Here is a 27733-nt window from a genome sequence, read left to right as displayed (position 1 = left end):
GAGGTGGCACCAGCTTCAATGTGCATTACCGACACTTACTGGTTGAAGTTATATGAACGGAAAAAAGAACGAATCACTTTAGGAAGTGATTCGTTCACTCGCGTCTACTGAAAATATTCGTTCCTTTGAACGAATCGTTCACTCACGAGCCAACACTAGATGACTGGAGTCAAAAGTTGCAACCTCTGCACATTATAAACAGTATAATCGCAACATGGATCCTTTGAGCTACAGGGACTGTGAGGTAAGTGTTGGAAAAGATGTAAATTTGGGAACGAGTTAGGAGAGGAACTTTTGTTGTTTTTGCACGGGTAGAACAAACGGGATGCGTGCAGCCAGGCGTGTGCCGTTATCTATTTAGAAATGAAAATATCGAAAGCTCAAAAATAACAAACAGTAGATGCACATTTTTCTTGCGACGGATCTGTCAAATGTACATGACACCACCATTGGCAGAGTCAGACAGATCCCTAAATGATATTGTCAGTGAGGTATTTTCCTGAGACGGACAAAGTTATATCCTTGGAAATGTTGAAAAGCAAGAGTTGAGATTTAGGTGTGAACCTTTTTCAGTTTTAGTTTTTCATAACGTTTTTAATACTCAAAAATTTTCAAAAGCTTGGTGAGATTGGAAAGGTTAGTAAAAACTGAAACAAACAAACAAAAATCATAAACTTATTAAAGGAAAAAAACCCAAAAGAGCCTGGGTTTACAAAAATATGCAAAAGGCTCGCCAAGAGCAGATGGTAGAAAGACAATGTGGTGTGGTTTTTATTTGGCACTCAAACCTGTTCAAATACATCGTAATAAATGTATTACATTTGTGTTGCATTTCTTTGCTAAACTATCAGTCAACTTTAAACTTTTTTTTTTTACAGTTTTATTGATTGTTGACACAGCCTTCTATTCAAAATCCACATTTTCAAATCAGTTAACGTAGAGCCCTAAACAGTGCCACATTGGGAGTGAGTTCGATTCCCACATATGTGTGAATGTGTGTGTGATCAAAAAAAGAAAAAAAGTGCCACAATGGTCAAAATGACACATTTTGTTTGCAAAAGGCTCGAGCTGTGCCAAAACATTTCAAATATGAAACAAAAGCAGATTTTGCCTACAAACAACTCAACTTTGACACAAGTGTATGAGCACCTCCAATCAGTCATTACATAATGGGCAGCAAAATCCAGCATTTGTGTGAATCAGTGTACTATTAAATTAGATTAAGTGTTTGGCAGGGAAAATGTGAGGACAAAAGGTATTGTCACTAAACTGTGTTTAAAGTTGCACTTCATTGACTGGAGCTGAACTGACGAGACAATTTCCCCAGGCTTGGAGAGCTGAGGGCCTTCCATTGTCCACAAGCAGTAATGAGGCGTGCAAACTTTATGATGCAATGCTCACTCAGGTAAATAAATGATTTACACACAGATAACATTGCACAATGACTGAAGTGAACTCATTTTCACAGCAATCCTATCTTCGAAAGGCGAAGTGAGGAAATTGCTGAGTTGTTTTTACTGTGTCTTATTTTGTCTTTCCTTTAGTATGTGACCTGGCGCAACATTGAAAGTATTGGAGGACTTGAGGGATGCATGACTAAAATCAAGGCGGCTGATCCGGATTTTGGTAACTACATATTTGATTAAGTTATTTAAACACACATCTCCATCAAATATTTGCTGGGATGCTGGAAGAATTTCAGAAGGGAGAATAGTGGATGGATGGATGGATGGATGGATGGATGGATGGATGGATGGATGGATGGATGGATGGATGGATGGATGGATGGATGGATGGATGGATGGATGGATGGATGGATGGATTTTGTTAGCCAAACATTTTTAATTACTGTCACACTATCAATAAAAAAACATCTTTACTGTATCTGACTGTTTAGCTTTTTTTAGTAGCCTGCACTGTTCTAACATACATATATATATATATATATATATATATATATATATATATATATATATATATATATATATATATATATATATATATATATATATATATATATAATGTGTTATTAGAAACTACTTGAATGTAAAAAACATTGCCTCTTGAATTTGTTTTTCTAATTACGTTGGTTTGATGGGTGCTGTTGTACTGGAGAACCTGTCCTCGAAATTGGAACGTGTGTGTGTGTGTGTGTTTGTGCGTGTGTACTGGTTGAAGACGTAAAAAAACAGATATTCATCCACATACTGGCTGCTGCTACACATACAGGGCTATGAGTGGGTGTTATGGAGCATTGAAATGATCGACAAATTGACCTTGGAGATGACAGCCATTTTACGATTCATAGACTGAGCATGGGGAGCAAAGGAATGAGGTGTTCCAGGCATTTTAGAGACCTTAGGTTATTGACATCAACAAGTGACCTTGATTGGGACTCATTGTTATAAGGACCCCGAGTTAAGTCAAGTTTATTTATATAGTCCAACATTACAAGCAAGTCTAAAAGGGCTTCACATGTACAAAAATTGACAAATATTCTCAAACATCCCCTGATCTTAAACTCCCAGGAGGGCAAGGAAAAACTCAAAAAAACCCTACTGGGGGAAAAATGAGAAACCTTGAGAAGAGACCACAGAAGGGAGGATCCCCCTTCCAAGATGACCAGGCTGCAATGGATGCAGAGAGGGAACATAGAACACATAATGTAAAACAATCCAAAGAAAAAGTGGCTGTAAAATGCTTTGTGCCAAAAATCATCTAGTCTAGCGTATGCAAATTGGCCAAGTTACTTGTATTGCTGGTGAACACCAATTAAACACTAGGCTACCTGAACAAACAGAATAGCAGCCGTTGATGGGGGATCCCCTGGCATTGCTCGCTACACGAACCGACCTGAGGTCATTCATTGTTTAAACTTACATGAGCTGAATGAGCATGCAGACTTGTAAAAGCTTGTTAGAACTACATAAATATTAAAATAGTGGTTGACCTCATTACAGTCTTGTTGAAATGTCTCTCTGCTTTTTCAGAGCAGTTTTCCATAATGAAAATTTGGGCTTTTGTTTTGTTCACAATATGGACGTTAATTAATCTAGTAACTGAATATTTCAAGAAAGCATGTTTGTGTGAAAGCTAAGAAGAACAACTTAACACAATACAGAATGCAGTAGCAGCAAAGCAAGAGTTTTGAGAGACCTAGTTTCAATAATAAAGTGGCTTCAGTGTGCAGTGAGAAAGTCCAATAACGTGACTGATATAATCCTTGCAGTGATGGGCCATGTGGTGAGCACGGGTTTAGAACTGTTGGGAACAGCGACCTCTCCCCGCCTGGACCAACGACTGGCCAGCGCTGTGAAGAAAACCGTGGAACTGGCCAACAGTCAAAATCTCACCCCAAGAGAGAGGCTCCATGTCAAGGCCTTGGAGTTAGTCTCACATGGGTGAGTTTCAGTCTGGCAGTTCAGAGGAGTATAGCAAAAATGTATTGTGTATGTACGATCTGTGAATTGCTGAGTATTGCTTTATATTAAGGTTCACACAGGTACCCTTAAACATAATCAAATGGCATCGCTAAGGTTGAATCAAGTCCAATATCGGCACAGTACTGTCAAAAATGGGTTTATCATGTTTGCAAACCAGCAGAATAACAAATGACACACAGGAGTGCTTTACTGAAATGGCTTCTGCGAGGGTCTTTCACCTCAACAAGTTGCAATTATGCATGGACTAAAACTGAAATCAATAAAGAATCAATCAGGAATAAATTAGTGTAATGCTAATGTGTCCCAAAACATTTGTCCACGTCATTGAGATCACTTCTGCCCCAAATAAGAGATCAGGTTCACATTTGCGAGAGTGCTTGGCCCTCTTTACTGAATGAACGAGGCCATACAGCATTTTCCTCACTCCTGGTGGACATAGAGGGGTAAAAATAGAGTTCACAACTCCTATTGTTCATTCATTTGCTTAAAGATGCCTAGATGTGTCAATTTTTTTTTTTTTAAATTTAATAAAGGTGCTGACATGTCTGCATGAAATTGCTTGTAAAAAAAACCCTCTGATATTTGTTATGTGACTCACAAATGGCTCTTCCCGGCAGATGTTAAAGTGATAAATCAATATTAAACTATCTTCAGCTTTTATCTAAAAGTGCTGCCTAAAGGTGGTAGAATTTTAGATGCATGCAGTTCCCAGTGTGCAGTCTAGCCTTTTGTACCCAGAATAACAAAGCCACTGTATTTGAAGTCGTGGTAACGGTTCTCATACAGTACAATATATCGCAAGGCATGTTGGTTCACGTGAAAAGGCTTTGCTGATATTTACATTACTTAAAATTGCCATATTGGTGAAATAAATTGCATCTAATTTTTTGCAAATAAACAATTTGTAAAATAAAAGGTTACTTATATGTCTCATGTTTCTTGTAGGAATTTCCCCAAAGCCAGTGACGTTTGGGAAGATATCCTGGTTGATCACCCCACAGACTTGCTTGCCCTCAAGTTCGCCCATGATAGCTATTTCTACACGGGAGCCCAAACCCAGATGAGGGATTCAGTTGCTCGAGTGCTGCCCCACTGGAAGCCTCATTTCCCCTTAGCCAGGTACGGTCGATTACATGCATTTTAAGATCCATTTACCTGTGTTGTCAAGACAAATAGCATAAGCTATCAAGGAGATCTTTAAAAAATGATAAACTCTATAGGATTTGAACTCTTCATTGGTCATGTTCATAGGTGTTTATAAGGTTACAAGGTTGCAACATTCTTTTAGAGAAATTTCACAGGTTATTTTCTCAATGCCCAAGGAGCAATTGCATTTATTTGGTGCAGATGGACTCTTTTGCTGCATTTTCAAAGATGGGTCAACACGGCTTAGGAAGGGTCAGATCGTTATGCACTCTCAATAATATATACTATATATTTTCACAAACTCCAAAATTCTTCAAAAAACACTGATGAACATGTAGTCACAGATTGTCCTAAAACTTTCCTATTTATATATTTATATATATTAAAACAATAACCCACCCATGAACATGAATCCAAGATGGCAGGCAAGGCCAGCGAAATTACCAAAAAAAAAATCTATTGAGTACTTAAATTGTAATGATTTTACACCAAACTAAAAAAAGAATCATGGTTATTTCTCCCTCCGGATCGTCCGTCTAAAACAGTCAAACTGTTAAATGTTTTTCTCTTGTTGTTCATCAATGATGACTTTGTTAAACAAGACAAGTACGAGTTCATTGCTTTTTCTTGCTATTTCTAGACTTACCAAGTAGAAATGTAAAGTGAGTAGTTCATTCTTGGTCACAACAAGCCAAGTGTGTCTTGCAGCCTGGGGAAGTGTTACTCATGACCAGTGGCCACAAGTTCAATTAAATGGGTTTTGTAAGAGAACATGAGAAACTTTTACCTTTTGAGGTAGGAACAGAAATTTGACTGTTGAAGGGCAGAGAAAATGAGATAGCGAAATTTGTATCCACTGCTTTTAACTCAGTGTGACACTGGCCTGTAGCTATTGTGTTTGAACATTGTTGTTTCTGGTGATGTCCGTCTCCATTATGAAAGCCGCTATAAGGACAGAAGGTTGCACTGAACAACAAAAAGCCAATGCCTGTTTTTCCAGTAGTGCGGTAAAATTAAATTTAAGTATATGTACCTTCAACCCTTAATTACCACTGGTGCCATTATTTACTGCACATATTTACTTAATCAAATAATGTATTATATAATATAATGTATTAATAATAAATTTAACTCAATAATGTATGTTTTCAGCTATTTGAAAGGACTTTATTCTTTTGGTCTGCTGGAGACGCATTTCTATGACCAGGCCGAGAAAGTAGCGATGGAGGTGAGATGATCTTCATGTTTCTTGTGTGATTTAGCTCATTAGTGATGCAGACTCTGTCCGTGTGCAGCGTGTAACTTTGATTCACAATTAATTTATGGTTGATGTCCATTAATGAGCCACTCACAAAGGCCTCTGGAGTCTCAATTGTCTCTTTTGAATAATGCATAGCAAGTTCAGCGAAACATCAAAAGTTGAGCACAGTCTGTTCCATGATGCTGATTGACAAAGAATAAAAATAAAAAATATCCATCTGAAATTATGAAAATCATCAAATGGAAATCCATTCCAGTGTCAAACCGTTTGGGCAATCTGAAGTGCTTTTGTAATTGTAATTCTTAATTTTCTCCAAGGGTTAAAACTAAGTTTACCACTGTTAATATAAAGGAATATATAAGACTGGGAATTGTCTTATACAGGGGCTGCCAACATAGTGCCCATGGGCACCAAGTCGCCCACAAGAACCACATGAGCACACAGGCCCGTTCTACAAATAGCTCACTAATGATGGGAAATTGCGATTCCCTAGGATTATTGTTTTCTATACCGGTTAATGATTTCAAAATGTAAATACTTGTAGATATTTCTAGAAATCAAGTGTTGCTTGATGATATTTATGTTTCCTACTTTGTTAAATCCATCCACCCATCCATCCATTTTCTGGACCGCTTTGTTCCCACGGGAGTCGCGGGCATGCTAGTCCCTCTATATGTCTAGTCCTGGTTTTGTAATAAGGGTTGCAAAAAAGCTTTGGGAAAAAACACTACATGGTTTTATCTTGTGGGACTTTGACAATAAATTTTATATGGTTTTAATTTTTAACGTTTGACTGTACTTGTAAAGCGCAATACAGTAGATCATGTCATCTATTCCTCATTAAGGCAAGGCATCTGCATTTCTCAGCCTTTGTTCTTATTTTATTCATGTTAAGGGCCTTGCACTGGTTCCTGATGACGCGTGGTCCGTCCACTCTGTCGCCCATGTCTATGAGATGACAGCAGAGGTGGACAAAGGCCTGAAGTTCATGGAAGGCAGAGAGAAAGCCTGGCAGGTATATAAACCTTGAATTCCAAGGCAACATGTTCCTTTGATGACTCATTTTCAAAGAAGCTGCTCTCATCAGAATCCACTGAATGAATGATCCTTTGGAAATGTTCTCTTCTCTAAGTGTTGTGCCATTGCAGGTATCTGACATGCTGGCCACTCACAACTACTGGCACTGGGCCCTCTACTTCATTGAAAAGGTAAAGATTTAAAGATTACTGTATAATGAGTTTTCTCAGTCAAGCGCAAAGTTGGCTGCCAAATAGTTTCCGGAACTTGTATTTGTGATATGTTTTCTCCGGGGTAATTTGAACTCCACAGTTGATTATATTGCTAGATTAATTTGTGTTTGCATCTGTGCTATGCAATCTTACCAAGCAAGCATATCTCAAGTCTGACGTTATTTCAATTTGTCTTTGTCACCTCCCTCTCCACAGGGGCAATATGAGGCTGCACTGCAAATATTCGATTCTCAGGTTGGTTATTTCAATTCCATTCTTAAACGGATGTACTGCCGAGAATGCATACTGATTGCAACATTGGATGATCATTTTGCCCCTCCGGTTCAGACAAGTTAGGTAACCAAGATATTAGAAACACCTCTCAGTGTGAAGCAGTGTAGTTCTCTAGTAATTCATAATTCTATTGCTGCGATAATACCTCTCTCATAGTTTCAATCAATACTTTTTCACTGCTCTGGACGGTTTATAATTGGATACACTGCTTGTATGAAATATCATAAGACTGTGTGACCTAAGTTATGGCTAGAAGTGACTGTAGCAGTTAGCGTCATCCCCCCAAGATGATTGGAAATTCAAACTATAGAAGATAAAAATACTACGCTTTTTTAAATCTTGTCACTGAAAGTAACAAAAACATTTCATTATGTTCATGTTACAATCCCTTTGAAAAGAACAGCAGTTTTTATTGGCTGACATTGTGATACGAAAGACTCCCGCCTTTACGTTTTGCGTCTTTTGTCGAATTGCGTATGCCATGGTCCACTTTTTATCTTTGAAAAAAAAAGACAGGTAAAAATGTGTTCTTTTTCCTGAAAGATATTGAAACGTTGTAAAGCCAATGGCTCCATGTTGGACATAGTAGATGGCAGCTCCCTGCTCAGCAGACTAGAGATGGAGGGTAAGCGACATGAGCTGCTCAATATTCAATATTCCTTTTCAAATACATACATTTTTAAGAAATCCGCAATTTTCTTTTCTCTTTGCAGAGTTTGCAGTCATAACATACATTCTGTTAAGTTAATGTTTTAAGTAATATTTTAACACAGCTAGAAAGTGTAAAACCAACGTCATGTGATTAAAAAAAACATGAAATGTAATGCAAACACTAACATATTGTATACATATGAATATGTTTACATTTTTTGATTGACTATTATAAATCAATCTTGAACACATCCTAAATTAGCAAATATGGTTCCCTGCTTTATGTATTGTACATAGTACATATGAGTCCTACATGGTCAAACTTGTGTAGTGGTGCCTTGAGTTATGAGTAACATGACTTCTACATATTTCAAATACAAGCCTCCTCTGATTGATTGGGAGAAGGCCAGTTTAGCGGAAGTAACAACTTCCCACTTTTCCAGAATGCAGTCTAAGTATGAACTGGCCTCAATCCTGTTCCCAGGTGGCCACGGTGCACACATTACAATGTGCATTGAATTGACAAAAACGTTTTAATTGTATTTACTGTAATTATGTTATTACTGTAAGCTATTTACAGATTGCTATTCTTCCCATTAAAAGAATGCCGCCAAAAAATTCACTTTATTCTTAAGGAGGGCAGTTGGAATATATTAATAGCATTTCCATTTCAAAGAGAAAAGATAACTTGAGATACCATTGTTTTGAGTTACAAGGTTGGGCAAGGAACAAATGATACTTGTAACTCAAGGCATCACTGCATTTGTTTTCGAAGATCATACAACCGTAATGCATTGGTGATCAATATTTGCGTACATTAGGTGTGTTTGTAAAGGACCGCTACCAAGAGCTGCTCCAGGTAACGCTGCCTCACACTGATGACCACGTAACCCTTTTTAATGACCTCCACATCCTCATGGTGTCCCTGGGAGCGAGAGAGACTGCCGCTTCTCAGCGTCTGCTGGAAGGCCTCCAGGAATTGGCTAAGTAATTTCCACACCATTTCCTCTCTCTGCCGCTCACCTCGACACCATCATCCTTACATAAGAACCACCGATGCCTTATGTAAAACTGAGATAGAAGCACTGTTGGACGTTTGCTGACAGAATTGAGAGCAGCGATTCGAGTCCAGCAATCGCTTCTCCTTTGGGGTTTTATGCTTATAATCTCTTTGGGCAGTCTAACCACAGGCAGTCATTTCACATTTTGTTCTGCAGTAAAGCCGCAAAAAGTTGCCATCTCCAACCACGTCTTGAAACTGTCATGTCGTTTACTGTTACATAAGTCGCAGGAGTTACTTCTGAGAGTTTTGAGTGGGTGGAAGCTCTTGAAAGATTGAAAGTCAATTCCTAGGTGAGAGATGCACTGCTTTAGTCATCGAGCAAGATGTCAGGATATGATTTAAGCTTTGCCACTATTTAGTTATTTCACGTAGTTTTAAATGCTGCAATTTAACACAATTCATATTTGTCATGGTATGCTCCAAGTCAGATACTATGATTTATAAGCATAATGCAAGAAAGAAAAGATGGAATCATCTTTGTGGAATCTTGTAACATGAGTTGAATGCCAGTCTTTTAGAACACTGAATAAAAAAATGACATGATTTGGCAATCATTCATTTTCCCAAAAAAGACATGGCTTTGCCTTTGTATAAATGCAATGACATCAAAATACTGTCCTTATGTGCAATCAAAACAGTAAATAACATTAACAAATGCCTCAAACAAAACAATAATTGAAAAAATAAATAATCCATTCCAGATGCTCACTTTCTGCTACCATTAAATCTTTACATTGTTTTTAAAGAACTGCTAACGGTTGTACAAGAAACTGAATTACCAGAACAAATATATATATATATATATATATAATTGTGAAATAAATTCCCTCCTATTGCTGATAACCACATGTTGTTTTGTCAAACAAAATGAAAGATGGTTTTTTTCTTGTCATTCCATCAAAAGCTTAAGATTCTTTCATTGAAGGTGAACATGTTTGTCACATCACTTACATACATATTCTACCTGCCTGCTCACATCGAACAAAATTTAATCTATTGTAAATGTCTTTTGGTGTCGGCGTGAGTGAAAGGCAGACGCCGCAATTATTGTGCACTGTCACATCTACTGGTCAGACTCGTAGATGGCTCCATTCTCTTTTTGTGCTTTCCTCTACAGTACTTCTGTGGGCTATTAAATAGTTAACCGCAGCGCTGCCAGTGCTGCAACACATTGACTGTAAAATTCAAATGTCTCGCTTCAGGACTATTACTGACCTTTGGCATAGCAACGTGGTCGCTCATGAAAATGGGCTAGCAGATTATTTACCCAGCTGCCTGCTTTACACTGCTCAGCAGCATTTTAAGAATTTTAGTGTTGGGCTTGTATCAAGTTAGGAATGTGCCAAATCTAACCTGAAGGCCTTCTGAGCAATAGTTGAGAAATTGATCTCTTGTAATACTTTAACTGGGTCTTGGAAAAAGTGTTGGGTTTTCAAGTTTTGTCCATGAACATTGTCTTTATCAGTAATCTCCATTTTTCAGGACACCAGGTGACAACTACCAACATAAAATGGCTACACCCATAGGGGTGCCGATGTGTCAAGCCCTGATGGAATATGACAAAGGAAACTACGATCGAACTGTGGAGTTACTTCATCCTTTGCGCTACAGTATAGTGTCGATAGGGGGCAGCGATGCACAGGTAAGAACACCAGAAACGACAACTTTGCGGATATTTACTTCACAAACGTATTTGGCCTTGAGGCGTCACTGTCTTTGGTTAACATGATCTTGATCATGTTGAATTGTCTCTCCTGCGTAAAAATAAATCCCTGTTGCTATGAAAATTCGCCAGAGGTAAAAAATTCCTGCCTACGAGCCGTAGCTTTTCAGCCCATCGATAAACTGCATGGGATAGTGTGAGAATGTTGAGCACAGTGCACACACATGAATAATGAATGTCTGTGATGGATGTTGATGGACTTCATGCACTGTGCCCCAGAGGTGCGACAGTGTGCATACAGTGTAACTCCAAACGGTAGAAAGCCAATATGTAATGTAGAAATACACTTGTTCTTTTGTTTACTAATGGCTTTGTCCGCTGCTGTTTGTAGAGAGATGTCTTCAATCAACTGCTTATTCACGCAGCATTGAAATCGAAGAATAAGCACTACCAGAGACTGAGCAGGTAATACATTGTGGGGAGTTCCACTTTCCTATTCTCGCACTGTGCCATGTTTTTTTCCCATGTGACTGCTGAGACATGTAGTAATAATATAAAAGCAAACCATGAACATGACACAGTGGTCTGGTCGCATTGTTATCTGCTGACTTTCCATGTGCATACAAATTAAGATTACGTAACAGGTGTGATACACTGTCTTGATTGATTATGTTATCTTGTTAGATTGTATTCTCTCTGAATCTGCGTTCATCTCTATGTATGATGTTTTGAATTCTGACAGATGTCTTCTGGTGGAGCGTGATGCAGTGAGGCCAAACTCCCCTATGACTGATCGTCTGATGCAAAGAGCCATGGCCCTTCACTAGTAGACTGATTGCAAGAAGCACACAACACTGCGTAATCTGTGCTCCCATGTTTGATTTCAAGACACCTTGGACCTTCTGTTAAAGGGGCAGACTTTTTGGGAGCTAAGTGCTTTTATTCAGCGATCTGTGTCCTGGCATTTTTATCCAATGGCTGAAAAATATGCATTTTTTTTGCAAATGAGTTCACCCGACAATGTAAAATATATTAAAGCATATCTGGGACAAGCAGTGATGGATGAATGTATGGATGTATGTCAAAGTCAAAGTCTGCTTTATTGTCAATTTCTTCACATTTTTGATTATCGCTGGCACTGGGCAGAAGACTTGTACCTTCAAAAATCATCACTTTTTGCTGACCCCCAAAACACCATTACATTTGCATAGTCAACACTTTATATTGGTCAATAATTTGTCAAATATATGCGTAAATGATAAATAGACGACACCCACTTCTTTGAACTGACCAGGAATACAGGTTTGTGAAAAATGGAATTTACCAAACTATGCCATGAGGTTCCAGCCTAGCATCAGCGATGTGTCTTTTTACATGTACATTAAATCACAATGAAATGGCTCACACTTATCGACTATGTTCACCATTCACACAGATTAAGACACAAAAGATACAGGAGGAACATGAGCAGCGAAAAACTCCTTGTGAGTGCATTTTGACTCGAACAGAGCACTGCAATTGCCTTTTTGCGTCCCTTGCATTCTTTTCCTCGGTCTTTGTTCGCTTGTGCTCACGACACGGAGGTAATCTCTTCTTGGATCTGAGAGATGAGGATCTGGGACAGCACAATTCCTGCAATCTAGAGGACAGCAGCAGCCGCTTTAGATGTCTCAACAGGTGCCTGTTAAATGTGCTGCCTGTGCCAACCCTGTCAAGGTGCCTTGGAAGCTTTTTGCAATGCTCATTTGGCATGAGGATGAAATTGTTCAGAATTATTATTATTATTATTTGGATTTGGTTTGCTATAACAGCAGTCTCGATTACAGGATTATAACCCTCATAAAGCTGCCTCTACAACCCCCAACACACACACACGCGCGCATACACACACACACACACACACACACACACACACACACACACACACACACACACACACTTTCAAATTGCAAGCTCGTTTGATAACTGTAAAAGTTATACGGCCAAGACAATAACACCTCGTGCACTACGGACTTGTTGGCACTTCACAAGCCTCCCACTTAATCATTAGGGACCCAATCAGATGAACACAGAAAGGATATTTATAACAAACTATTGCCATTACATGATCGTTATGTCAATCTGTTTTACATTAATTAGCCAAAGGACGTGCAGAGCTCAGGAGGTGTTGATGCAGACTTCAATGTATCTTTAAGATGAACATTGTTAAAGTCAGACGTTTTCCTGGGTTGCACATCAAACTTGAAAATTCCTAGCTTGTACAATTATACAAGGGGAGCAACGGATTAGTCGACGTTTGATAGTTGAAGTTGACTAATTGCTAATCACATGTTATTGGCGTGTTGTCTTCCAGTTAGCTCATTTACTGAGAACTTTCAACTCTTCCGTTTGCTGCCAAGTTGTAGATCAGAACCCTCTTAATTTTTTTGTCCAACATCAATTCAGCTCTTTCTATGTAGGCCCCTGTTGAGACTCAAGGCAAATCTGCAGGGCTAGCAAGAGATATTGAGTACAGAGAACTCATCTCTATCTTTAGAACCTTGATGAACATTTTGTATTTGTTTAAGTGGCCAGTGATTGTAATTGACCCCTGTCGAAGGACAAAAACAGTAACATTATAATCATCGTCCTGAATATGAAGTTGTTACACTCAGCTTTTGTGAACCGCATTTCAAACAACAATATGTAGTTTGGATCAAAAATCAAATAAAACCACATGAAGAAATAAAAAGGGGCTATTAAAATATTGAAGGCTTGGGGATAGGTAATTACGATGATAAGGGACTATTGACGTTTGTGTCCATGCTGTTACCTGAGGCAAGGCCAAACCCAGTGCAAGAGCTCCCACCAGGAACAAATGGGACTCCATCCATAACACGGCTCTGTCTGCACAGCCTACTGGGAAGATTGACTTGTTTGCCTCCAGCTGGTCCAAGGTTTGAACCCCAAAGCCACACATAGTGTTGATTACTGCCTGTGTGTCAGAAGACAAAGAAGTCATGTAACGTGTGAACATTCGTGTAAGACTGGTTCTCTGAAGGCAACAATCTCTGTGGGGGGTGGTGTGTCATCCTGCACTGACAAGGATGTTAACTGTTGAGACGGCTATGAGAGAGATTTGTAGAAGCTTGTTTACTGCAGAGAATTGCGATCAAAAGAGAGAAAGAAAGAAAATGACAGCAGAGAAATGTTAAAAATCCAACAAAAGTCCACTTGATGTGACATAGAACCTTCGAGAAGTTCCAGAAGCACCATTGCAGTTGCGCGCCCACGACAGTAGGTTGCAACACGGCTTCAATTCTTTAAGGATTTGATTAATTGTCATGTGAAAGAAAAAAAAAAGGTTGCTGCTCTGTTTTCTTGGTAGTATGATATATAATCGATAGCAATATGATGGATCTACTTTACCCTCTTTAGTTTTCTGTCTTCGTGAAGACAAAAAAGAAAGTTGCCAGGTATGGCGTGTAAGCACAGAATTTTGTCTACTGCTTAGAATATATATTCGTGAATGCAAATATGTGTAGACCATTCATGCATGTATTCAAGAGTTCGTATTTACATATATATTATCTGTGTACCTAACTACGTGTTACTTTTACAACCTACATTTACATCACTCTCGTGCACATGTTTGTATTTGTACTGTGCTGACAAAATATTGAATACAAGAATAAAGGATTTTACAAAGCAGCCAAAACTGGACCTTTAAAGGCTAATACGAAAGCTGTGGATTGCAGACCACTGCCAAGATTGAATTGATAAGAAAAATGGAAAGATAAATAAAGAAATAAGCAGCAGCTGCTAGTCCAGTGAGTAGCCTGACTCACACCAGTCAGCTGGGATAGGCTCCAGCACTTCCTAATGAGGACAAACAGTATAGAAAATGGATCGATGGGGGGTGGGGGTGGGGGTGGGGGGGGGGTTATAGGGTAACAATAAAAACAAAAGGCAGGCGACTATGTCATGCTAAAAGCCTGCTAACTCCTGGTGCGACTTCAAATCATGTCATGAAACCACAACAGCCTTAATATTACAAATCCTACTGTGATGATGATGCAGGATAATGTGAGATAACAAGGTTGTATCATTTTTGTTCCTGGGCTGCGAGTCAAAATGTTGTAAAAAAAAAATACAGCAGATATGATGACACCTCTCCTCACTGTTTTATGAATGTCAGCTGGGTACTTACATATTGGACGACCCAGCTAAAGATCTGACAAACTAATAAATTGCTTTCAAAACAATAGCCGACCTTCCTTCACACTTTCTTCGATGTTGTATTGGATCGAATTAAAACGTGCAGGCACATCTAAAGTTGTGGCCATCTGGAACTCATTTAGCCTAAAACTATTGAGACAAACTGAAACAATGCGTTAAAATACATGCATGGCTCAAAGTGGGGGCTTTTTGCTTCCAAGAGTGACCACTTCAATACAGCCACTCTTACACCAGTTGAACATCAAATGTGTTATTACTCTGGAGGAATAGATTTAGTTGCATTGTCCGAAAGACAGCTGCGATGGGCTCCAGCATGCTTGTGATCTTCATGAAAATAGCAGTTTGGAAGATGAATAAATGAATGAATGTTTTTTTGTGTGTGTGTGGGGTGGGGGGTTTAAAAGGGTTTTTTGAAAGTTAAATTTTGCAGTAATGACATAGTATTGCCTTAAATTACCATCTTCTTGTTTAATGAAAACTAGAAAGATCTGTCTTGTATTGCAGCTCTTTAGATCAGTGTTTCGCAATCTTTATTGAACCCAGGCACATATTTTAGACAATACAACACAAAAATGTCATAAGTAGTAAATGTACTGAAATAATCATGTCCTTGTGTCAATTTACTTACGCACTTGAATATACATACTTAGTCTGAAATCTCGGTCTGTTTAGCTGAATATATTTACTATAACAGAGGGCCCCACGGGATAGGAACTGACCCAGCCCGTGCATAGCAAAAATGTCCATTATAATTGCATTGGCTGGCCAACAAATAGCAAGTTATTTCATCACACTACATTTGTTAATATTATATAAAAATAACAACCAAAGTGGGGACAGAGCAAAGTATTGATTTGCGAAATTATCTGAAGTTGACGTTTTGGATTTACAGAATTTCCCTACAACAACAAAAATGAAATTTAAAAAAATCTGCTCTCTAGTGGGCAAATAGCTTAAAAAATGACTGGCTAGATCTAGAGGCAAAAGATGTTATAGACATATTCAAATCTATTTATTTATTACCACGAAAAAATAGACAAAACCGAAAAATATACTGTTTAAAAAAAAATGTTATAAAATCACACCCTAAATGATAGTTGTTTTTAGATGTAGAGGGGGCTGAGCAGATTCAGAAGCAATACAGAATATGCTTGACCGGTACGTTTATGCCCTCTTTTTGATTTTTAAGTGATTTGCATTCCCTCAAAAATCAAACCAATCAGTTACAATGTTATATATGTAGGAGTTGTCGAAGTCATTTTGTTTATACTGGAATTCTAGCTTAGTATTTGTATTTTATTGAATCTCAACATGCATTTTCTATGACTATTGATCATGATTAGTACACACTTTCATAATCACATGCCGTTATGAATCCTTTGATAATCATGCTTGTGCACATTGGCAAGGAGTGTGGCTCCGGGATTGGTCAAAGATTCAAGGAGGGGGCTGAATTAGTGAAGTGAGGATACATTTTGAACTACCCCATTAAATGCATCTCACAGATTTGCTGATGCTGGAATGAAACGCTCGTGTTGTGCGGACTCATTATTATCCGAGAAAGACGAATCACCTTGAAACTCTATTAGCTGTTTCATTACTTTCGGGCAATCAGTCAGCCAATTATGAGTCTTGGAGGATGTCGTGTTTGTTTAGCAACTTTAATTTTCACTTCACCCTACAATGCTTAATTTCACTGCTGGGTATTCATTAATTTGAAAAAAAGGAAAATACTCACCTCTCCAAGAACAGGAGTGCAGCAAGAAGATGGAACAGCACAGCGTTCTGAGCTTGGGTTTTCTTTGGTGCAGTTAAAGTACAAGTTCCATGACCAGTCCGTGTAGTTGTTCCATCCACAACACTGGAACTGCATTTAGTATAAACACACGGGAATGTGTGTTTGGTCGATTATTTCTCACTTGTAACATTGCCTGCTAGTTAATGAATTATATATGATTAAAAAGCCTTTTTATTTCCCTTATATATGATCCCCATTTGCAGGGGACATTGTTTGAGGCATGAGTAGCACAACTGAGTATATGCTTGCATCCAAGGAAAGTGCGCCAAATGTTCATGGACTACTGTTGCTCTTGACTCTTGTTCAGTGGTTGAATAATTGCAGTCCTATCTGTAACAAAGCAATTTGGCAACTTTACAGTTCAACAGCCGTAACAGCCTGATACCTCCTTTCTAGAGCTGGTCACCAGTCTGCTCATAAACTGCTGCGGGTGGGATGGCATTGTACTTAGTTTTAGCTACGTGGTTGTGTGAAAATAAACAGCTCACCCAAGCTGAACCCACAAGTTTTCATTTGGTGTTGAAGTCAGGAGTGTTGGCAAGAAAAATATCTTTGAGGATGGTGTTCTGTCCCAGACAGTGGAATGTGACTGACTACAGAATGTCATCTTTCGAAAATTGGCTTCGGTTATATAGGATAGGTTCATTTTTCAAGTTGTTCTATTGGTGTACGTTTAGCTTTGCATCCTCCCCAGCCAGAAAATTCACTCATTGCTAGACATAACTCTAATGCTTCTTGACATGCCAATGAGCTGTATGCATGTTTTTTTTTTCTTGACACCTGTGCAACACGTGAGTGAAAGAAAGTCATGACCGTCCTTCTGGCAGACAAATGAGCTGAGAGTCGGGTTGAAATCTATTTGTTGTGGATTGTCTGGGCAGAGAGACCTAAGCATTGTGGTCTCGCAAATCCCTAGAAAAGCTGAAAGGGTAAAGACATTATCTCATGGAATCTCAAAAGAGTCAATCACAACCACATTAACAGATTGTCAAGATTTGGCACAATGCTGCTACAGACAGACTGATACTCAGTTGTGCTGTTTATCCCTCAAATCTATGTTTCTGACATGGGGCAATATTTAAGAGGCTTAAACATCCGTCCAACAATATTTGATACGTTGGTAGTATTGTTTGGGCCGTCGTAAATCGAGCAATGTTGACGATGATACTCATCTCGATGTAAATATCATACAAAAATAAATTAGATTTACAAATCATTGTATTCTGTTTTTATTTGCAATTTATTTGATTGGGAATTGTAGTATGTTTTGAAATAGCAGCTAGAGACTGCTTTATGGAAAAACACTGCTCACTCGTGTGCCAATGTGAAGTTAGCCATTATGAGTTGAGGGAACCTCTTAAATCTTGCCTCACGGAGGAGACGACAGTAAACAAAAGTCGATGCCTTTCTGTGCTCACAGGTAGTGGTTTCAGAACACTGATGTCAATAAAACTGGTATGATTATTGTGAAGTCATACACTAACTACTAAGCAGGGTCGGAGTAGAGCAGGGCACCTCTTTCTGAATGTAATCCATCACGTTCTGCAGATCCAGGTCATCCCTGTAGTGCACAATACCTTTCTTCACGAACCTACCCAAGGTGTCGCGAGCCTTAAAAGAGGAAACAGAAGAGTTTATTTACGGGTGTGTTATTCGCAGCATCTTGTGAGATGCATATCTTCACAAGTCAACATGTGCGGCAGTATAACCAGAGCAGAGCAGCATTTAACAACAACTTTATTACCTGTGAGATCCATACTCCCAGTGCATATAAAATACAATATTTATACATACATAGTATGTACGTAGAGAGAGAGAGAGAGAGAGAGAGCGAGAGAGAGAGAGAGAGAGAGAGAGACAGACAGACAGACAGGCACTCACGCACGCACGCAAGCACACACACGTACACACATACATACATACATACAGGGTAAACAACGATTTTGGTGTGCTAATTTTCACCATTCTCCGCTTGAGTCAATGTAAGCAAGACCCAAATGAGTTATAAATGAAATGCCCTAATTTTATTGATTCATGAGCAGAACTGGCTCCAATTTAGGAATTAAACCCTGCTGCTTAATTTGTTCCTCTTAAGACTACTTTGTTTTCCCCTTTTGAATGGGCCTTCAATCCAAGTTCCCCGCCTTTAAAAATGTCAAAACAAGGTGATACAGATTGAATTTAGATAATATATGATAATGAGAGCACTGTATGCTGATAAACTGCTGAGCTATAAAATTTCATTTGGCTTGAAAAGAACTTCTGTGGGTGTTATGCTGTGGGCTCCTGGAATTACTCTGATTAGATCCCGTGGAAAAGCAAGTTGTGCTGATAAACACAGCTAGCTCTATCAAAGTCTATTTTATCCCGAAGTAATTTTGCCAAACAACAGGGCAGGAATGTTCCACGTTGATCTCCCTCCATCACACTTGCTGTGCGTGCTTGTGGACCTTGGGACCCAACATCATCTCCTCATGTCATTAGTTACAATTTAAGTCTCCTTCAAGGGATCTGTTGAAATAGAGCATTTGGATCTGCTTTGAAGATCCAGAGCATTTGAATCATTTAGCGATGCTGGGAGCGTTGTTAAACTGCTGTGTTTAGCAGCAGGCAGTCTGAAGACTGACAGTGCATCGTGGAGGGTGGCAAGGTATAATAAGGCACCGTTTATAATTGTGAATTTAGCGTTGGAATAACATTTAAAGCTTTCTTTACATGTGGATGCCAGCAGGGGCATTTTTCTGCTCAGACTAATAACTTAACTGGAAGAAAAAGGAAATGTAAAGAAGTATATAGTGATCCTAACAGTTGGTGTTTCCATCCTTTGAGACTTTCGTTATGCAGTCAGCTTGATGGTTTTCACACTGACACCCAGCACAGAGCTTCCCTCTACTTTTGTCTGTCACAGAAGACATTTTTCTAAATTGTAGTACATCTTTTTCCCGAATACTTTTTACCCCACCATTGCCTCACCATTTATGCCCTACAAGTGTTTTTCATACAAATAAGGTTGGTGGGAGATGACACATTCCAGCTTACCAAGAAATTTGTCTTTGCTGCTGGAGGAAAGTGCTCCCAGCAGTCCAGTTTTTCAGTTTACACTAGGACAGAGAAACTGGAGGCCCGCCTGTGATTATACCTTTCTTCCGCAGTACCTGACCAGTTTTAATTTGTAATAACGCTCACCAATAGACGAAACTGTCAAACAGGTAGCATCTTAAAATGTTTACTTGTCTTAACAAAATATTCTGCAGTATATAATTATGAAGACATGATGAATCTCATCGAAATAAAATCATGAGTGTCTTTGACAAGCCCATGTCAGAGTTTTCTGGTCCTCTGGGTTTTTTGCTCAGCCAACAATCAACTAAGCATGTGAATATACAAACACTACATTATCTGATCAGAGTCTGAAATAAATATTTGTGTTTTTTGGGAAAAAAATAAAGCTTTTTAAATGCTATTGTTGCCTGTTTAATGTGACTTCTGTGTCTAAAATTTGCTACAGATATACCCTATGTTGGGGCTGTAATTTACTCATTTAAAATTTTTAAAATTAGATGGCATCAACTCAAACTCCAAGATAACTGCCCCACAAAATAAACTAATAATATGAATAAAAATGAATTAAGAAATAGCATTTATTTATGTTGGGGCTTTTTCAAGGCCAAAGGGAGCCGCGACAATAAGAATGAAGAGCCGCAGATAGCAGACCCCTGCCTAATGTCCATTGTTGGACAAATGTATTAACATAAATATCCATTTTGGCAATGGTTCCTTGTACATAAAATGAAACGTTTAAACTTGATTTATGTTCATAATAATGGCTTGTGTGTTTAAGTTGAGTATGAGAATTAATTGGGTGATTTTTTTTTTTTTTTTGCTTTTCCATCTGAACCACACGTGCACACTTAGTGGACACAGCATCATCAATAACTGTCATTGTTCAGTATAAATGGCAACAATAATAAATACAGCAGAATAATGAAAGCCTTCAATGAGGTTAATGTTCAGTTTTTATGGCGTCTGAGAGACTCCACTGTCATGTGTTTTTTGGTTAATACTGATGAATGTCTGCGTTTTGACAAAGGGATGAAAATATTACTGATACTATTATGACTTTTTTTATTTGATTTCAAACTAAGCAACCATGGATATGCTACACAGGCTGATCTCATTAATTATATTTAATTGAAAACATGGGAGTTCAGAATGCAGTTTCAATATCTTCCCGTGCTTCATGTTAGCAGCAAAAGAATCAAATGAGAATGACCCTTGGTAAGGTCATTCGTGCCCACTGAGACATTTTTATTTCGGTTTCACATTCCACCCACAATACAATAAAACTTTCCTACCATATATCACTGATGTTGTATTTTACTCTTGCATTCATTTGAATGGCGTCTAATTTGCATGGTTTATAGTTGAGGAAGCTTAAGGTCAATCCCACAATGTAGTATTAATGAGCTAACAGCAAAGCCACAAGAAAACTTGCAGAATATTTGCATGACACCGCACAATAACTTTTAATGCAAATCAGATTTATAAACTTTACATTCTGTGTATGTTATTGAAAAACACTGCTTACTGCCTGCAGTGTATCAAAGTGTTTTAGAATAGTCCATTGTTACGAAGCACGCTCATGGATTTATATGTTCAATTCACAGATAGTTTTGACGGCGAGTGTATATGCACCTGTCTACAAAAATAGGGGACTTGTCTCTTTCATGTATAATGATCCATCATGAGGCAATGCAGTTCTACACTACTGTCAAACATGATTCTTTAATTATGATGTCTCTCACGGTGTCAATCAAAACTGAGCGCAATTACCTGTGTAAAGGTTGGTTGACATGTAGGCCTAGATATTTTATATGGGCTTTCAGGAGTGTTTCCAAAGTTGTGTCTGGTGTGAACCCAGCGCAAGATGACTTACTGTAAAATAGCAATCTGCTGGTGAAGCTGCTGCTGTAGAATTAAATCATATCCTCAATGATGAGGCCCAAGAGGGGCTTGCTCTATTGATTTTATGATGTAAAATGATTAAGCGAGTTGTCACAAAAGGCTCATACCTGGTCTGAGTAGAAGAAACCCAGAATGGCTATGACCAGCTGGGTTAGGAAGACCAGTGATAGACTCAAAGAGAACTGCAAGCACAAAAGACAAATGTGACTCATTTTCAATATAGACAAAATAAACGTCTTTTCAGATTGGATTGAACTTGTTGCTATATGGGAAAGCAGCTGTTGGGTCAATATTTGTGATATGTCTGTTATGGATGTTACGGTTTTGAGGAGGCGAAGGTTTTCTCTGAGGGCTCCAATACATCCACAGAAAGTGACGAAGAACATGACCACCCCCACTACAATTAGGATGACAGCTGGGTCGATCAGGAACGTGCCCCGCACAGTGTCTGGCAAAAAGACAGAAATGGGATAGGCTCTACTGAGAGAGCAACCGTCTGTTATTTTCCACCCCATTCCCAATGCATTTCTGTCATATACAACATCCACACCCCTTCCAAAAGCCAGCTTAAGTCTTTGAGATAAGTTAAAACTGCGTGACTGGGAAAGTGATGACAGGGACACGGAGGGCCATATGTGGATGTTTGGTAAATTGAACAATATCTTAATAGCCTATAAATCTGAATGCTTTTTTATTATCTTTAACTGTGTCAATCAAAGCTATTCACTAAAGACAACCCATTTGAGGTAAGCAACAATAACTCATCACATTGAGTCCAAAAAAAGTGAATAACAGCTCAATTAAAAAAAATAAAAAATACTGTACCTGTAGCTTTCTGGACTTTAGCATATACGCCAATTGCAACAATCAACAAGGAGAGAACCTGTGGGGTGAGAGGGGGTACATTTTTTAATATACTATACATATTGTAAAAATCAACAGGATGGCTGGACAAATATTTCTTAAAGTCATACAGGGAGAAATGAAAGAAAATATAGAGCAGCCACTGTCCATTCATCCAGAAGAACATTGGTGAGGTCAGAGGCCAAACCAATTCAAGCATGCTGTTATGGTGGAACAGAAAAGTCCCATGAAGCTTTAAGGGTATGACTGTCCATAATCTAATTGCAATTATAGTATTACTTGATATATAAAATGTAATTTACTTGTTTTCTTTTATCTATAATCTAAATGCAATTACAGTATTGCTTGATACGTAAAATGTAATTTACTTGTTTTCTTTTATGCATGTTACCCATTATTATGGAGACACTTGACAATAACATGTTCCTTCTCAGTACTGCTGGCATTTTTTGAAATCTATTTTTGTTAAGCTTGAACCAGGACAAATTTCACAGAAGCTCATGAAATGGTGAAAGAAACTTTTTTCTGACATAGCCACTCTCTTTGCCTCTGGCATTTCGCTGACCTTAGCTATTTGTCACCAGTGTGGTTTTGATCAAAACGTCTAGAACTGTTTTCTGACATTTGAAAGGATTTATTCAGGTACCGTGAAGAAACAAAAATGCATAGAAGAGTGGGATCAAAATCGCTCTATTACATTTGCGTGAAAAAAAAGACTAAATGTGTTACCCATGTGACAAAACAAGAACGCTAATTTTCCAGCACATGTGCTTTTAAATGTATCATAGGAGATTTAGAATGAAATAGAAGATGCTTTTATTCATAGTAGATAATCGTAGCACACAAGGAAAATTGAAAGGGGGTCAAAAAGAAACACTTTTCTTTGCATCTGTTTCAAAATGAATCTGCATTAAAGACATCTCAATATTTGTAGTGCTCAATTAAATTAATGGTTTGTATCCAACAGCTTTTGGGATGTAAGTATGCCTGTTTTGGGGGGATTTTTTTCCCCTCCAATCACTATTGGGAGCTTTAATGAGCTCACTTAAATGCCAGTTGGTATGATTCACGTTTTAAAAGAATTAAGGTTTTCTGTGCTCCAGTACTTTCACTATCAATGATGACAAATCTGAAGTTGGAATTACAAAATAAAATTTGTTTTTATGATAAAAAGGGTAAGCTTCTCTCCATATGTGATTAAATTAGATTATGAAAGCATATTATTCAGTCACTACAAAAGGAACATTCTCTGCAAAGCTAGCTTTTTCCTCTTTTAAAGAGTCACTTGACATTGGTCAGAAAAAAAAAACCTTTCATCTGACTTTTTTTAAAAAAAAATTCCTAACCCGATTTGAAATATTCCCATTGTCTGGGAACAGTTGGCAAATGTGTTTTTTATTCAGCTGTCATGATCAACAATTGCAGGGATGAAAAGCAGGTAGTTGAAAGCATGGCTGCAAACGGCTCCTGTTTGGAGCTTGGCATTCACCTTAAAGCTAAAAGCCAAACACAAGAAAACCTTACACTTGAACGGAAAAAACTAAGTGCAGTGAAGGAACCGCCAATGGGGTGTGGGCTGCCCACATTGTGGCCCAAAATAATGAAAGCTGTAAACTGAACGATGGGTGTGTTATCGTTGCTCAGGGGGCCATTTCCACTAAAATGCCCACCATTCAAAACATTAGAACAACAGAACATGTACAATAAAGCTTTCTATAGAGTTTTAAGATACATTTATCTCCTCTTCTTAACTGTGTGTGCAATCCATTGTGTTTAGGTGTAGAGAACATTTCTTTTGTTTACATTTTATAGCTACACAGACTTGTTTGATTTAAAGAAAGGCTTTTATTTAATACATTTTGCAACCCACATAAGTGTTTGAAATGTGTGCCAGGAATTTCAAATGTTTGTATTTTGAACACTGTGGTGTTTTAAAGAATTTTCAAGTCTCTTCTCTTCTTGTTGCTTTAAGGATATTGTCACTTGTGTAGGAGTGAGGCCACCGGCAGTCCCGTTTTCCACTCTTCCACAGCGTTTTTGAGTATTTATCACATGCATGCTGAATAGAAGCCTGCTTCGTTTTTCAGGCTTGTGAAAGAGATGAATCAGGTGGATTGCGCGGGGGAGGTAAAAGCCAGCCATACAGAGCCACAGGGAACATGAAGACAAAGGCCTGATGGATTAAAGCCACAGTGTTCACTTCCGAGCTCATGTCCCAAAAACAAAGCCAACAGCCAGGCCTTGTGCCTGCCAGTGTTGAAGTAACTGCTCGAAACACAGTGTGAAGGGCGTGGTTATTTAGAAGGATTCACGTGCACCTTAGTCTTGCAAAATTTGAAGAGGAATCGTGGGCAAAACGGACTTCATTTAAATAAAATGCCCAATTTAGTTGTGAATCAACACGTTTGTGTCATGGATCGGAATGGAGCAGGGCGAGCAAATGCAGCTCGGACCAGGGTTTATTGAAGGGAAAAGGTAGTTGGAAGAGAGGGTAAGGGGAACAAACTAACAGAACCGGCAAACTGATGTAACTTACCGGACTGACCGACAGACTGGGTAACCGAAACAGAACTGACAAAGACAGGAACCAAAAGAAACAAGGACGACATCAAACGTCAAGACATCAACTGTCCGACAGGAAGTGACGCGCAGACAGGACTCAAATAAGAGACAGGTAACGAGAGGTAGGTGACTGTGATTACATTGATTGTGAGGTAACACAGGAGGGGAGGGGCGACGCAAACACAAACCATGGTAACAAAGAATATAATAAAGCAACCGGGGACGAGTCGTGACAGTTTGCTGCATCAGTGGCCTGCAGGAGAACTAAAAGAATGGAGGAAAAAAACTGAGTTCTTTTGGAATTAAAAAAAAAAAAAAAGTTTGTTGTAAATGATACTTTGCCACCACAGACAAAGGTGAAAATGGCTACTTGTCCCTGAATAGATGCAATTAAGTCAGTTTCTTGGCATCTTGACATCACTCCTTGCACGTGTGATATATGGTTTGTGACGATAATATGTGATAGTGTTTTGAGGGTTGTGCTGCTCGATATTTTCAGCCAGGCTTACTGTCACTCGTTTGTTGGACTTTCTCAGCATGGGAAGGCTAAATTTAGTCAATGTAATCGCAGTTGGTATGTGCTTTTCAATGGGAAGGCATTTTGCACACAACCCTTATTCAAGCTCACGGTTCCTCTTTCATTCAGTTCATTCTTTACTTTCAGAAGTTTGAGGGAATTTAATCTTTTGGATGTGGAGAGCCATGAAACGTGGGTATTTGTGTGTAGTTGTTTTTTTTTTGACATGAGTACAAACTGGGGAGATAACAAGCATGTCATTATTTCAACCAAATAGCGATGCTGGGTAATGTCTTTGAAGCCTTTGGTTTCTTTCACAGAAAGCCAAACAATCTGAGCTGTGATAATGAGGAATGCTCAGACAAAATCACTCAGGAATATAGTTAGAAAAACATGCAACAATGTAAAAGTTCGGCTCAGGGACATGTTCTTTGTATTATTGTAACAGTGACTTGATAAAAAAAAAAAGAAAATAAATCACTCAACATTTCCTACTGTGATCGATGACCAAGCAAAAAATGAGAAAATGTTTCACCAGGGGAGGTGAGGTGCCCCTGCCAATTGCTACCGCAGACACAATCTAAATTATAGGTCTTTATTTATTATTAAGAGAATTTGCTCCATAGATTTATTAATTTAATCTTTTCTTTTGTCTTGAACTGACTATTTTCTAAAGCCCTAGCTCACAGGTGTCAAACTCAAGGGCCAGGGGCCAGATTCTGACCGCCAGATCATTTTATGTGTCCCGCAAAATTAAAATCATGAGCGTCAACTCAATGTTGCTTATTAAAATAACAAAACTCTAAATTGTCTTTTCTTTAAATAACAATGAGATATTGCAAATTTTTTTATAATCTTAATTTCAAAATAAATTGGAAAATTCTGTTGTGCGTATGTGATAATATCTACACACATTCATTTCTATTTAAGTACTTAATGGCCCCACGAGGGAATCCATAACTCTGATGTGGCCCGCAACATAAAATAAGTTTGACACCTTTGCCCTAACTGATGATGTCAGGCATATGTGCTGTCATTTTACAAAACCTGCCTGTTCCTTTCTTTACTGACATGCCACAGTAGGCCTCCATCTTTACTCACCCAAAATAAGAAGCTGAAAAAGAAGAGAAAATATCGAATCCAGGGATTGATGAAAGAGAACGTCTCTGCTCGATCCAGATAATGTTTCCTGTCCATTGTTTATTTCCCCTCTTCCAGTCTGACACATAGAAGCACGACAACTTGCGCTCAAAAAGAGCAATCAGATCTGCTATGCAGATACTCGACCGCCATGCGAGTCTGTGAGGAGGGGGTTACAGTCTGGTTACAGATTGTCGACAAAAAGGTGTGTGTGGGGGGGGGCTGTCAGTGGAAGAACCACGTCATACTAGTGTGGCCCAGAAACATCTATACAGACCTGAAGGTCAGAATAAACAAACAGATTTGTGAGTGCTTGCAGTGCAGAACCTTTTGTCCACAAATTCTAGTTTCCCATTTGATGTTTAATCCTTTAGTATTATTGTTTTGGAAGTTTTGGTCTAGAATAGAACATATGAACCTTCAGCTGCAACATTGATGCAGTGTGTTGGGTTCTTTCTTTCATTCTCTCTTGTTTTGCAATGCTGCTCAGCTAACAAGTATTCATCGAAGAGCAATGTCAGGACAAAGAATCTGCTTCCAGATTTGTATCCATCAAACCATCCTAACGCTGAAAATAGCAAAGGATGTTCAAGTATGATTCCATTAATTGTACGTATACGACACATTTTTAGGACTGACTACAATGACGATGGTTGCCATTGTTCCCACATTTAAATGTGCTGAAATAGCAGCCTAGGAAGGACGGAAAAAGGAAGTAAAAACAGAGACTTTTGCTGCTGACTCTACAAGAAGTACAATAGAGCGTACCTCAACAAGATGTATATTTCATTGTTGCAAAAGAAAGGCATGGCATGCTCATTTTAAGGAGGTGGAGAAGATGAGAAGCAGAAAAGGGAATGGGTGCATCTTTTACCAATATTTATTAATACAACGACTTACGCTCTCTCTCTCTGCTGAT

The 27733-nt window shown here is 38.6% G+C and overlaps 2 protein-coding genes across 3 annotated transcripts; one reads left to right on the top strand and one right to left on the bottom strand.

The window, feature by feature from the left end:
- The first annotated feature begins 131 nt into the window (after window positions 1-131).
- Window positions 132-12156, top strand: ttc38 (tetratricopeptide repeat domain 38). The gene is made up of 14 exons (XM_088377539.1): window positions 132-244; window positions 1328-1405; window positions 1545-1626; window positions 3230-3401; window positions 4389-4562; window positions 5742-5817; window positions 6746-6865; window positions 6999-7058; window positions 7296-7334; window positions 7917-7998; window positions 8846-9011; window positions 10570-10729; window positions 11142-11215; window positions 11493-12156. Exons 1-14 carry the CDS (start codon window positions 215-217, stop codon window positions 11575-11577), a joined length of 1398 nt encoding a protein of 465 aa, XP_088233665.1. The 5' UTR covers window positions 132-214; the 3' UTR covers window positions 11578-12156.
- tspan33b (tetraspanin 33b) lies at window positions 11832-26992 on the bottom strand. 2 transcript variants are annotated; one of them, XM_088377551.1, is made up of 8 exons: window positions 26776-26992; window positions 22557-22614; window positions 22052-22179; window positions 21839-21913; window positions 18282-18377; window positions 16707-16835; window positions 13563-13724; window positions 11832-12389 (listed from the first exon to the last, which is right to left on the bottom strand). In XM_088377551.1, the coding sequence occupies exons 1-8, from the start codon at window positions 26869-26871 to the stop codon at window positions 12321-12323; spliced, it is 813 nt and encodes a 270-aa protein (XP_088233677.1). In that variant the 5' UTR covers window positions 26872-26992; the 3' UTR covers window positions 11832-12320. The 2 variants fall into 2 exon arrangements, with proteins under 2 accessions (XP_088233677.1, XP_088233676.1); XM_088377550.1 differs by lacking the exon at window positions 11832-12389 and having other exon boundaries at window positions 13347-13724.
- Between the last annotated feature and the right edge of the window lie 741 nt (window positions 26993-27733).

The sequence above is a fragment of the Syngnathus floridae genome, chromosome 6 (genome assembly GCF_059516105.1).
Source record: "Syngnathus floridae isolate MCC-2025c chromosome 6, RoL_Sflo_1.0, whole genome shotgun sequence".
NCBI lineage: Eukaryota > Metazoa > Chordata > Actinopteri > Syngnathiformes > Syngnathidae > Syngnathus > Syngnathus floridae.
Note: the sequence above shows the minus strand (reverse complement) of the source record. Positions and strands in the feature narration are given on the sequence as shown.

Bases quoted from the DNA above. Each gene is read 5' to 3' on its own strand.
- ttc38 (XM_088377539.1), top strand. From the start codon at position 215: ATGGATCCTTTGAGCTACAGGGACTGTGAG. The intron at 7,335-7,916 runs GTTGGTTATTTC...TTTTCCTGAAAG, and splicing joins TGCAAATATTCGATTCTCAG to ATATTGAAACGTTGTAAAGC. The intron at 11,216-11,492 runs GTAATACATTGT...GAATTCTGACAG, and splicing joins CACTACCAGAGACTGAGCAG to ATGTCTTCTGGTGGAGCGTG.
- tspan33b (XM_088377550.1), bottom strand. From the start codon at position 26,871: ATGGACAGGAAACATTATCTGGATCGAGCAGAGACGTTCTCTTTCATC. The intron at 22,180-22,556 runs GTACAGTATTTT...TCTTTTTGCCAG, and splicing joins TAAAGTCCAGAAAGCTACAG to ACACTGTGCGGGGCACGTTC. The intron at 18,378-21,838 runs GTATGAGCCTTT...TCCTCTTTTAAG, and splicing joins GTTTCTTCTACTCAGACCAG to GCTCGCGACACCTTGGGTAG.